The sequence below is a fragment of the Sinocyclocheilus grahami genome, unplaced genomic scaffold (genome assembly GCF_001515645.1).
Source record: "Sinocyclocheilus grahami isolate Dianchi unplaced genomic scaffold, SAMN03320097.WGS_v1.1 scaffold798.1, whole genome shotgun sequence".
NCBI classification, from domain to species: Eukaryota; Metazoa; Chordata; class Actinopteri; order Cypriniformes; family Cyprinidae; genus Sinocyclocheilus; species Sinocyclocheilus grahami.
The window spans coordinates 815922-830194 of record NW_015505977.1 but is presented as its reverse complement, the minus strand read 5'-3'; the positions used below and the strand labels follow the sequence as shown (position 1 = coordinate 830194).

Sequence of the window (14273 nt, the reverse complement as noted above, 5' to 3'; positions counted from 1 at the left end):
AAAATGGCAGTATCGGAGCCGATACCCGATATGAATATCGGATCGGCGCATCCCTAATAATCCTTATTTTTTATCTATTATATTATTTTTTTAATAAAAGCATGGTTTAAAAGTCTAAGAATCTTGTAGTCTTTATTTAAATGTAATACATATACATTATACATATATATATATACACACACACACACACACACACACACACACAGTATCATACAGTAAATGACTTATATCATAGAGTAAAACCCTAAACTACAAAACACTAAAATATAAATCCAAGATTTTCTATGTGATCTTACACCTTTGGACCCCAGGACAGTATTTATTTTTTTTCTTCTTCTTCTTCTTCTTCTTTTTCATTCATGCTTGAAAAATCATCTGGATTTGTTTTCCCCTTTTTCAGGTCTGTATCCAGTCTCAGCCGTGATATTGAGTAATCGCTTTCAGAGATAAACCCCTAAGCCCATGACATCCAATATTACAGTTTGTGTCTTTCCTGCAGGACTTATGAATTTGTGCAGTGTTCAAAATGTGTTTTGTATCAACATCTGGCACCTATGAACATGAATTAACCATGTTATGAAGACACGGATATGGTAAAAATACCCAACGGGTAAAACCTCTCATCAGGATTCAGAAGTTTTCTCTCAGTGTGTTAAACTGCGAGAAAACTTTCAAACTCTACACAGCAGAAGCAAACACATGGAGAATGTAAAGGACTGATGAGTGTGTGATTGAATTGTAATAGTTATTGATCACAGCATTAAAAAAAATGTATCACAAAATAACAAACTGTGATCTGTGAAGTGTGTTGATGGCAAAAGATAACTGTTTTCCCTCATGGCTGTACGAGGCCGACAAACCGTCCAGCAGGGACAGCGAGAGAACTTGAATCAAGGATGTTCAGATAAAGTATGTGACCCTCAAGGCATGAATTACTGAACAAACCTCGGTCACGATTTAACAAAGGACACTATAAACAAGTTAGCAGATGATTTAGCAGAACCACTAATGGTCAAAGAAGGAAATGGTGTAGGACAAAACAGACAGTATTTATAGCGGGAGAAAGATAAAGTCGAGTCTGCTCGGATTTGAGACGTAAATGAGCAGCTCAAACATTCTCCAAAATATCTACTTTTGTGCTTGATCTAAGAATAAATGTAATGCAGGTGCAGAACGACATGAGAGTGAGGAATTTTCTTTTTCATATTTTGGTAAACTATACCTTTTTGTTTTGAAAATGTTTTGAAAACAAATAATAACAAACATAAAAATTAAATAATAATAGTAGTAGTAGTAGTAGTAGTAGTATTTTCTCAAATACAGAAGTAGGGTCCAAACGTCTGAGACCTCTAGTAAAAATATTTAAAAAAAATTCCCCCTAATTTAATACAAAACTTTATTTATAAATTACATTCAATTCATCATAACAATCATAAAACACTTTAATTTAATAGAACACCATTTTTTTTTTTTCTTTAACACTTTCTAAAGTAAAGCCGGGCCAAAATGTCTGACAAAACGATTAATTATTAGCATAACAATGAGCAAAAATAAATAAAAAAATAATTCATTAATTTAAAAATGTATAAGTATTATTATTAAAATAAATAAATTGTAAACAAAAGTAGGGTCCAGAAGTCTAAATAAATTAATAAAACAATATCTAAATCTGAAACTGCGATTAAAAAAATAAAATAAAATAATAATAATAATAATAAAACAATTACAAAAAAAAGTTACAATTAAACTATACATTTTTTTCTTAAACACAAAACATAAAAACATACTCATCGTGGGAGAAGAATAGCGTCTCCTCAGATTTAAGAAGGACTTCGAGTCTGTCTATGTAAAAGAGCAGCTCAAACATTCCTCAAAGTATCTATTTTTGTGCTTGGCGTAAGAATAAGTCTACTGTAAAGCATTTTCTGAACAACATTAGAGAAAATGAAAACTGAATTCTCATATTTGGTTAAACTATACCTTTTTTTATCAATAACTGAAAACCAGGAATAGAAGACTCCCTGCATTTCTAGTATCTTTCGATGTTGCTGCAAAAGGACCGCAGGTGTTTGAATAACCTTTGAAGGTCAGGTTGAGCTGTTTTATGAAGCTTTGAACGAAGGCAAGCAAACTGGAACATACAGCCGAACAGGTGCGGATTTTAATTCTGACAGAGTAACAGACCACAACTTTGGTTGTTTACCGATTTTATGCATATCAGTGTAGAAATAGTAACAGGCTAAAATATGAAACGAACACAGTGTGGTGATATAAGTGAACGATGTGTCAGTTGGCGACAATAGCTAGTTCATCATAGTTTAGCTATGCCTGAAGTCTGTTTGGGTCTCATTTCTATCAATTTTGTTATTAAAATTTCAGTTTTTGGTACTGCAGGTGTATTTTTGAACCCTGCTAATGAGAACATTTCCATCTGAGTGTCATCTTGGGAGTCTTGCCAAAAAGTCAAAGTTGTTGATCTTAACGATCTATTCATCTTCAGAGGGTGTGAAACCTTTTTATTTTATTTATTATTATTTCTCGTTTTTAGCCTGTAAGTCTCGCTATTCAGAGCTACTTAATTACAGAAGGAATTAGGCTTTTTTTCCCCCCCGTAACACTTTCCAGATGATTAATTAGTTCCCTCAAGATGTCATTTTGAAATTCCAGGTTTGAAAGAGACCTTGTACTGAAGGCGCCTTTGAAGACCGAATGGAGTTCAAATCGTAAATAGTCAAGAAAAGTGAGCATTTATTTTGTGACTTTTTTAAATATAATGTCGAAAATGATTGTTAAGTCTCTCATGACAGCAACCGGGGAACTAATTGGTCGAATGTTAATTAGCAGTTCTTATGAAAAAGGATTTTTGTAACTTGTTGCCACAAAAAGAATAACAAAAAAATATTACAATTATTCATCAAATTAACAGGACATATTAAGCATAATAATACAATAATAATATAACAATCTACTTTTATAGAAAGAAAGAAAGAAAGAAAGAAAGAAAGAAAGAAAGAAAGAAAGAAAGAAAGAAAGAAAGAAAGAAAGAAAGAAAGAAAGAAAGAAAAAATATTTTATGTAGTATTTAGGCTTTTTTAATCAATAGAAAAAAAAATGTCATTACCAGTAAATATTAAAATATAATATTTATTAGATATTTTACTATATATTATATATTTTTTTTATATAATATAATATTTATTAGATATTTTACTATATATTATATATTTTTATTATTTTATTTATACTTATTTATTCGTAGTTATATAGAAATGATAGGTTTTACATATTTTTTGTACAAAAAAAAAACATTTTCATTACAAATAGCACATGAAACCTATAAATTAAATCAATACAAAATTTTATAAAAAATAATCAAATTAAATATTTTATTATATAGTCATAACATTAGTATATTAGTGTAATATTGTATTTTTATCAATTTAAATTATAGGTTTTATGTACCATTTGTACTATATATACCAATGCCAGTATAACAAAAAAATAATATTAAAAAGAATAATCATTGCTTAGATACTCTATTTGTGTTTTTGTTACTATAAAATAGTAAGCATAATATAATATAATAATATTTTAATTAAAAGTATATATTTAATAGTTACAGATTTAATTATTTTTATATATTTTTACAAAATACTTTTTAATATATATTTTAATACAAATAGTACATACAACCTATCATTTAAATCAATTAAAAATTTATAAATAAATAAACCTGAAAAAAAATAAAATCTTGAATTATATCTTAAAATGTAAAGTCTGTCTGAAAGCCACAGGAATGAATCCACCCCAAAAATCCGGAATTTCCTTTGACAGATAAGACGACTGTAAATTACAAGCTGGCACTAACTTCTCCTTCCCCCTTCCTTACTCTCCCAAACACTTGCCATTGATTTTCTCTGAATTCTTCTTTTAGAGATTAGATTAGAAAATTGTATTACCCACAAAGGGGAGCTTTGTCTGTAGGCTATCTAAATTAAATCGACCGCTGCCTGTTGGCGAAATGTGAAAAAAATTGTCTCCAGCCTTTTTATCAAGTGGCACGATATGGCTCCGACAACACGTTGTGACATAAACACAGCATCTTTACTGCGATATTGATGTTTCGGATTACGCATTTATCCCCATCTCAGGAAAACCCCCAAAGGAGGAGACAGCTTGGACGAAGTCTTCTAGAGATTTAGACCGCAGGATATGGTTCAATCTAAAAGTTAATTAGATGCCGGATCCTTCCAGGAGGTTCGCAATCGACGACACAAAGCGAGATGCGGAAACGTTCACGAAGGACTCAAGCTCACTGGGCCGAAACAGATGTGTGTCATGTGTAAATCCCACCAAGTGCATGATGAATTATGTGGGCAAACCTAGTTTCGTTTCTGCGCAGTCGCTCTGACCGGAGGGAATGTGTGACATGGACCCGTACCGGTGGGAAATTATATGAGAGGGGGGTGTCATGTAAGACTACTTCTCCTCTCAAATTCTCCATTGGCGCTAGCTTTGAGCGCCAGTAGCCTACAGCGAGCAACGTGTCTCCCAGCGGTGGGGCCACTTGGCGGGGTTGTTCCGGATGGCTGGGCGCATATACGGGGCCGTCCATGTAGGACAGGGCTCCAGAGTGAAGCTCACCCGAGCAGGTGTGGTTGGACTCATCCTCGTTGCTGCCGCAGTCATCGGTGCCGTCACACAGCCATCTCTTCGGGATACAGCGGTTGTTCAGGCATTTAAATTGGTCCGCTGGGCAGCTGCGATTGGCTGAGGAGAAACAAACGGCCGGTCAATTGGTAACACAAATTCATTTGAAAGCATCTGGGTGTCCAAATGTTTTGAGATGTGTCATACTAACATACCATGGCATACTGTATCCCAGAATGCAATGTGCTCAACTTGATCTTTCTTTTCAAAGTAAGGTGCGTCAACTATTATTCTTAACCCTATAATGCCTTCTGTATCACATTTGAAATGAAAATTTCTAAGGCTTATAAATGATTAAGAATAAAAAATTATAGGTTTGATATATTATTGGTACTATATATAGGTCTTTTTTTTCAAAAGAAAAAAAAACTATTACACAGAATACTAAAATGTACTATTCATCATTTCATTATCATTAAATATTAAGAATAATATAATATAATGTAATATAATTAGTGCTGTCAAACGATTAATCGCATACAAAATAAAAGTTTTTGTTTGCATAATATATGTGTGTGTACTGTGTATATTTATTATGTATATATAAATAGACACAAATGCATGTATATTGAAAATATTTACATGCATTTACATGTCTATATTTATATTCATATAATTAATATTATAAATACATATAATTAATATATAAACAACATATTTTCTGAAATATATATATGCGTGTGTGTGTATCTATATATGCATAATAAATATACACAACACACACACATATATATATATATATATATATATATATATATATATATATTATGTAAACAAAAATGTTTATTTAGGATGCGATTAATCGCGATTAATCATTTGACAGCACTAAATAGAATATAATATAATATGATTTTTAATATATATTTAATGAATGTAAATGTAAATGATTATTTTACACATTAAAATTCTTGGTTTTAATCACTATTTTTCTATTAATTTTTATTACAGAGCACATAAAACCCATAATTTACATCAATAAAAACCTTAAACAGAATTTTTATAAATCCTTTTTATATATAGTTTTCCATTTTCTATTATGGACACAGTCTTTGTTTCTGTAGGTTTGTGGTTGGACTACAAAAGTGCAAGAAGACCTACTGCAGAGGTGTGGATCTTCATCGCTGCCATCTGAGCAGTCATCATCCCCATCACACTTCCATGAGAGCTGAATGCAACGCTGGTTCTGGCACTGAAACTCCACTGGGCCACAGCGCTTTGTCTTAGTGACCTCTGATGGGGCTGAAAAGGGCAGGAACAAGATGTTAGAGAAAGCACACACATACACAGCCTCTTCTCTCTGTCTCTTATACACATAAACACCAGGGTTATTATCGCTAACTAAAACCAAAACCATTTAAATAAATAAATAAAACTTGATTAAAAAAACTATAAATACATATTTTATAAAAATCTGACAAAACACAACAAAATTACTAAAACTTAAACTAAAATTGAAAAATGAAAACAGAAAATATAATCATTCAAAATATGAACAAAACTATAATAGTTATTATACTAAACACTGGCACACACACCATTTCTGAATTGAGGTTATTTTATTATTATTATTATTATTATTATTATTAAAGGTTGTTATTTTATTATTATTATTATTATTATTATTATTAAAGGTTCAAAAGTTTGAGGCCACTAGTTTAATTGAATGCAACGCTGGTTCTGGCACTGAAACTCCACTGGGCCACAGCGCTTTGTCTTAGTGACCTCTGATGGGGCTGAAAAGGGCAGGAACAAGATGTTAGAGAAAGCACACACATACACAGCCTCTTCTCTCTGTCTCTTATACACATAAACACCAGGGTTATTATCGCTAACTAAAACCAAAACCATTTAAATAAATAAATAAAACTTGATTAAAAAAACTATAAATACATATTTTATAAAAATCTGACAAAACACAACAAAATTACTAAAACTTAAACTAAAATTGAAAAATGAAAACAGAAAATATAATCATTCAAAATATGAACAAAACTATAACAGTTATTATACTAAACACTGGCACACACACCATTTCTGAATTGAGGTTATTTTATTATTATTATTATTATTATTATTATTAAAGGTTCAAAAGTTTGAGGCCACTAGTTTAATTTAAGACAAAAAAAAAGAAATATTACAAATTATCAGCATTAAAAAAATAAAAACAAAAAATCTGTAGTATACACCCCTTAAAATAGTGCAGTACCTAAATGTCTTAATTACACGTTGCTGTTTTTTTTTAAATCCTAAAAAACATATTTTGATGTTTAATGCTAAATAAAATTAGTAGCATTGTTTAAACAAATATGTTTTAATAACAGACTTGAAGATTATCACAATAATTAGTGAATTACTGATGTAAAAACAAAAAAAGTTGTGTTGCATTAACTTTATCTGATTGGTACATTTCTCTAAATTAGAATTAAGTAAATTTTACTTCTGTGACTTCCTTTGTCACGTGTCCTATTCACCTAAAGTAAAAGTGGCCAGTTATTTAGTTCTGAATTATGCTTATACCAGGTACACACACACTTCCACCATGTACTTATAATGACACACAAAATAAAACTGAGCAAAACCGGAAGTCATGGAGTCATTTATGCCGTAAATTGAATCCACATGAGTTTACAATGGATTTAAGGCCAAGCCACACGCAAACACAAGCACAGTTACAGCCAAACCGCAGGGTGAGTGGAGACATTTACATCCCCCACTGGAAATGGAAATCAATGGACATATTCAGCTTAACATAAACATATCTGATCTGTTGTCATATTTTCCACAAACCACCACCATTACTGACTAGCCTGCGGGTGCCAATACAAAATCTGCATATTCTGCTCTACCACATACCACTTGTAAATCCCAGAATAACAATCAATTACATCAGCTCTAACCACACATGATGCAACAAGTTTTCAGTTGGCAGTAATATTTCTGTCGCTCATATTGTGCAAATTATTGCTCATATTTCGTATTATGCCTGGATAATGATTATATACGACTAATAGAAGCTTACATGAACAGGTGATGTTATCTTTCTCCAAATGTTGGCCGTCTGCGCAGGCGCACATGTGACCTGCAGGCGTAGCAAGGCATAGAGCCGAAGAGCCGCAGCCACCGTGATTTGCCGAACACTGGTTATTACCTGAGGAAAAACACAAAGAAAGATAAATGTGATATTTAAAGCAGTTTGGAGACATTATACATGGTTGAATATGTCAAATAAACCATAATTTTCATATTATGTTTGTGTTCAAAATGTGTTGGAGAAGCTGCATTAGTTAGTTCGCTACACTAAAAGCTACAAACAAAATTTATACATACAAACTACAGTATCCACCCGGAGCTGCTTCCGTGTACAACTGTTGGCGCAAGCTACATTAAAGTGATTATTACGTTTTGAATATGGATATTTTTCTAACAAAAACACATCGAATCGCTATAGAGGCCTTTGTTCACCCCCCGGAGCCGTGTGAGACACTTTTTATGGATGGGCGCTTTTTATTTAACTTATTTTGGACTGATGCATGCAACACCCACTGAGTGGCATTAAACAGCTTGAAAGATCAAAGACACTTTTTAATATAACTCTGACTGGATTCGTCTGAAAGAAGAAAGTCATATACACCTAGGATGACTTGAGGGTGAGTAATTTATGGGCTAATTTTCATTTTTGGGTGAACTAACCCTTTAAGGCTACTTAGGTGAATAATATTTCATGTATATAATTATATTAAAACAGTTTTATGTGGCTGTAAACCAATGAAAATTAAATTACAATCAAAATTACATTGAAAACATAAATGTATACTAAATACAATACTAAAATGTTCTATTTATATAGCTGAGTCGAAAAAGTCATAAAAAGCAATACTGAACAAAAATATTTAACTGAAATGTAAATTAAATTATAAATAAAAATGTCACTATTTTTCCTCAACTATTGGCTTTAAAAAAGATTACAAACAGTAAAGTTGCAGTTTCTGTTAGTCAACGGACGAATTTATGTAACAAACTGGAAACCGTTTCGAAAATCGCATTGGGAAATTTTCCATCCTGATGGAAAATTACCAGTTGCGTGGATTTCTATTAAAATGACTGAATTATGCCTGTGAACATTCGCTAAACCATGGTGAATGTGTCTAGTGATGGGAGAAACAAACCTTTTCTAAGCTTTAAATTGGCTGAATAAATTGCTTCGCAAAATGATTTCGAAGCACAAGAAAACCACACTCTAGTGACGCCTGCCTGTCAAAACTATGTAAATGCAACAAAAACTCAAGCCAAAACATGCATAAAACAGCTTTTACAAACCCATTGCAAATGTTTTCTTGAAAGTATAGTCATTTAAATGCAATTCAAATAATAAAATACCTTTAAATATGAAGTGTCCGTATAATATGTGTTTTTTAAAGAATTATTATTAATAGGCGGGGGGGGGGTTGTTTGTTTGTTTTTGTTTTATGGATAGCTTGTCTAAACAGGCCAGTAAGAGACTATGAACTACTACTCATCCTTTTAATTACACAAATATCTCAATAAAAATGTCTACAAATTGATAAAAGTGATCTGAGATCAGGTAAAAACCATAGACGCTGGTTCAATGGCTCGCCACTGGGGGGCTATCTCAATTAACTCGCATGATTTGCATAACCCAACGGCAAACCATTGAAATTTCGAAATGTTGCGAAACAGTTATGATGTAACAAAGCCTCGTTTACTGAAATCCCCTAAATTTGGCAGTTTGATACGTGCGCCGAACCACTGTTTCGAAACAATTATTCACAAAGGTTTCGAAGCTTCACAAAGCAGTGCTTCAAAAGCGCCCATCACTAAATGTGGCTGCACTTAACTCAAGTGAATCATTTACTTGAACCAGTTATTTTATGTGAACCATCTTTAGATTTACTAAAATCATTTGAACAAGTTAAGTTAACAACATCGGCTCATATTTTTGTAGTGTTTTATTTCTCTACACAAGCTCGCAAGGAAGACGATCATGAGCGTTAAACTAAATGCGTTACCACAGACTTCAACTAACAGCATGTCCAAGCACTCCAAATGAACAATGAAATGCTTTTTCCAATGCAAATAGCTCTCCCAATGAAGCCCAGCATCCAGAGAGGACATGAAATGCCATGCTCAGAGCCTCTTGTCCAATGAATATTGATCTTTGCTCCATTAAAATCAATGATGCAAGTATCTGGCATAGACTCCCAGTGAAGAATGGCATCAATTGGACTCTACGGAACATGTGTCCATTGAATCATCTGCAGAGATTAATGCAGATTAAATCTGATCACGTTAATTGAACAAACAGTGCTTTTCGCTTTTAGTCGTTAAAATGTCATAATGCACCATGAGTGCAAATTATCATATATACAAATCATTTGTACATAGATAAACATGTCATTGTTGCATTTTAATGTAATTTTAGGAGAAGCTGATAGTCACATAGCATATATAAAAAAGTCTCTTTTTTGGCTCCATAATGTATTTACAGAAAAAGACAAAACCGTTCAGACATCTATATCATTTCCTGAGGGAAATGCTAAACGTTTTATGTGAATATGAGACTGTAAACTGAAACCACTGACCATTTCATAGAACAACAGTTCTGAGCAAATGATACCCAGCTCACTCTCAATTGTCAAGTCAGGCAAAAAAATGAGTCATAGCAAGCTAATGTAGCATAACGCGACAACAATTCTAACTCAACTCCTGAACAAAGCTAAGTGAAGCTTGTAAAATGATAAATAGAGAACATTAGACCATTTGCTTTTCTGACATGCTTGTAACATGCACTTAGCATTGTTATATCATAGCTTGAGTGACACCTCAAGAAAGAGTTAAACAGTGCATGCTAATTATCAAATCCAAAATTACATACAAATGTTGTACAAGGTATGATACAACAGCCAGACATGTTTAGTAAAGTTTAAATTTAATAAACAAAGGCTTGTCATTTCCACTAAAATCTAAATGCACTAGCAGGTTGTTATCTATTCAGCACAATTCCACTTGGCTGCATTAGCTTAGCATGTGAATTCACTATCCAATGTTGAGTGCTTCAGTGGGCAGTGCCGTCCCCCACAGTGTTTCAGACCCCCTATGTTGCACACTGACAGGTGCTTACAGCTGCCAATAGCTTTAATCACAGGTGCCGAAATGATGCACTGAACATCTGGTCAACATCAGTAGCATAGCGTAAACACGATTTTCAAGCTGTTTGTTAAGAACAACAGCATATGAATTACAACCATCGACCACCTTGGAAAAGTTTCCAACACCTTCATTATCCATTGAAGTTCCATTTGGATACCTTTTTGAGACCCATTTGTGGATATTTAAACTGGAGCGTTGCTATACCTTAGTTTGTCTTTTTGTTTAGCGGGTCATTGAAGTTTGAGAATGATTTAAGCACAGGTCACAATGCTATTTTTAGTCACATTCCTACTTTACCTGAAATGGTTGGGTCAATCCTGGCCTGCCATTGGCTGTCATTAAGAATGACATCTCTACCAGATGCAACATATGAGTAACTCTACTGGAGCCGCCACAGCGATTAACCTTGAGCAAAAATTGTAGACCAAAATGAACATTCATCATCACCCTCTGTCACCTTACTAGGTCACAGCACCTATGACGTGTACAACTAAAAAAACAGTTTTGATCAAAGCCATTTTATCCCATTCAGAACAAGTTAAGCCACCAAATATAGTGGTTTAGTAAAAGAAAATGTGTGCAAAAGTCACCACCAGTGGCGTAATTCTGTCTTTGTAAATTCCCCTGAAATTTTGATTTACCCATTTCTGCACAGTAGGGTGATGGAGAAAAATGTCTCAAAGCTGAGTATAGGCGCCAAAAAACTGCCCAGTTCCTCAGAACAATTACTCGTCACTGGAGACATAAGTGGAGATCTGGATCCAGAACCTCAGAATGACAAATCATACAAATTTCCTGCAAATGCCTTCAAATTATCCTTTAAAATATGAGAGAAGTTAGGCTTATTTGATCTGGGCCCCGAAAATGCTTGGATCATGAAGTCTTAAGGTTAAAATTACCATTAAGTATCCTTCTCGGGGAATATCCATTGCAAAGCATTTATTCAAATTCGGGGACTTTCCGGTGCGGCATTAGTTTCTAGAATGTTCAGCTGTTTAAAAGGTGAACGCATATGGGCCAATATATTTCATTTCCATATATCGTACAGTATGCCAAGTGTGTGCCAACACAGGATTTGGCCTCTAGGCCTAGCTATGGGATGATGATATATTAAGAATCAGACCCCTCAGAACTCGGGCGATTTAAATCTTAGAGTTTCTGGAAGACAGTCAATAGCTAGACATCAAAGTCCTTCTATATCATTGCAGCCCTTGGCAAGATTTCAAGAATTAATTATGGCTTAAAATCTAAGCCACCAAATATAGTGGTTTAGTAAAAGAAAATGTGTGCAAAAGTCACCACCAGTGGCGTAATTCTGTCTTTGTAAATTCCCCTGAAATTTTGATTTACCCATTTCTGCACAGTAGGGTGATGGAGAAAAATGTCTCAAAGCTGAGTATAGGCGCCAAAAAACTGCCCAGTTCCTCAGAACAATTACTCGTCACTGGAGACATAAGTGGAGATCTGGATCCAGAACCTCAGAATGACAAATCATACAAATTTCCTGCAAATGCCTTCAAATTATCCTTTAAAATATGAGAGAAGTTAGGCTTATTTGATCTGGGCCCCGAAAATGCTTGGATCATGAAGTCTTAAGGTTAAAATTACCATTAAGTATCCTTCTCGGGGAATATCCATTGCAAAGCATTTATTCAAATTCGGGGACTTTCCGGTGCGGCATTAGTTTCCAGAATGTTCAGCTGTTTAAAAGGTGAACGCATATGGGCCAATATATTTCATTTCCATATATCGTACAGTATGCCAAGTGTGTGCCAACACAGGATTTGGCCTCTAGGCAAAGCTATGGGATGATGATATATTAAGAATCAGACCCCTCAGAACTCGGGCGATTTAAATCTTAGAGTTTCTGGAAGACAGTCAATAGCTAGACATCAAAGTCCTTCTATATCATTGCAGCCCTTGGCAAGATTTCAAGAATTAATTATGGCTTAAAATCTACAGCATACATATTCATATTTACCTTTCTGGCTCTGTGGGTCATACACCTGAATCCCGAAGAGAGGTGGTCTTTCAGCCCGCATTAGGGCAACATCATTGGATGACAAATCCAGACGGAATATCGAGGCGTTCATGTAATCCGTCCAGAATATGTAATTCTGGTAATGCGCAATCCCAAATGGATGATTCAACTCTTTCCCACTGTACACCACCTGTGAAAAGTAGATCAGGTCTGTGAGTCACAGGGAAATGTTGAGATGAACATAGAGAGGAAACGGAGGTGTCTGAGAACTAAAGAAACAACTCACTCATTTACTAACCGTTCTGTGGCTGCCGTTGAGGTAGATTTTCTCAATGTGGTCATAGTAGGCGTCACACCAGTACATGACACTGGAGGAGTGGTCCAGAGTGAGGCCGTTAGGCCACAGCATGTTGGATGTGACGAAGATCTGACGGTGAGATCCATCCATCCAGGCCTTCTCTATCCTTCCTCTGCTGTCAATTAACTCATCCTCCTCCCAGTCCGTCCAATACATCCATCTAAGAAACCAAGTGAGAAATTATATCTTTAAGATCATGACACCCTGCTGAAGAGGACCAGCTTAGACAGGAATGAATTTCCATTCTGCTCTAGATGGTTTAATACAGATAGGCATTGTTCTGGTATCTCAGGGGTGGGGAAACTCTGGCCTTGGAGATCTACTGTCCTACAAAGTTTAGCACGAACCCTAATCAAAAATGCCTTCATGTAATTTTCAAGACTTTGGCTAGATTTTTCAGGTGTGTTTGATTATTGTTGCTGGTTTCTAGCTTTTCCAAGCTGTTCGTAAGCTGGTAGACCATCTTGGACCAAGAACAAAACAGTTACTAGCTGGCTGTACCAGTTCAAGTTGGTCAAATTGGATTTTGGAATGCAGAGTTTAAAAGTCAGTTACAAAAAGGTAGTTCCCTTTCATGGGAACTTCAAACTGCGTCCTCTAGGGGTCGCTATGGGGAATGCCTCGTTGTGACCCGTGTCTGAAGCATACATTGAAAAAACACCAACTCGTTGGCCGGCGACAGCCATGACGTCACTACCGGTGCGACTATAGTATAAATAGGCGCCGGGAGCTACACATCATTCTCTTCTTCGTCTTCATTGACTGTTTTGTTTGAAGCGTACATTTCTGTGGTAAGAGCGATCTCTATTTATCTCATTATGGCGAGCACTAGCAAAGCATTTAAGGATGTGTGCATCCGTGTTGACGTTGTTTAACATCTGATGACACACACAATCTATGCGCTGTTTTGTTTGGGCAAAGAGCACGCATGCGATGTCTCCGAGGGGGCAATCAGCGTGCACTGCGAGCGTTTTTTCCAAGAAAAAAAAAAGAAAAAATGCTCCGCTCTCGTTTGTCTCTCTTTTCGAGGAAAGAGGGGCAGCCATCTGCTTCCCG

At 34.8% G+C, this 14273-nt stretch overlaps 1 protein-coding gene across 1 annotated transcript in view; it reads right to left on the bottom strand.

Annotated features, from left to right (window-relative positions):
* Positions 1–14273, bottom strand: part of LOC107561892 (low-density lipoprotein receptor-related protein 1B-like) — a 263568-nt gene that overhangs the window by 144574 nt on the left and 104721 nt on the right. Inside the window, exons 13-17 of the mRNA XM_016246424.1 lie at positions 13158–13377; positions 12860–13049; positions 7730–7858; positions 5809–5949; positions 4645–4770 (exon numbers count right to left, since the gene is read on the bottom strand). Coding sequence (XP_016101910.1) covers positions 4645–4770; positions 5809–5949; positions 7730–7858; positions 12860–13049; positions 13158–13377 — 806 coding nt within the window. The remainder of the gene's footprint in view (positions 1–4644; positions 4771–5808; positions 5950–7729; positions 7859–12859; positions 13050–13157; positions 13378–14273) is intronic.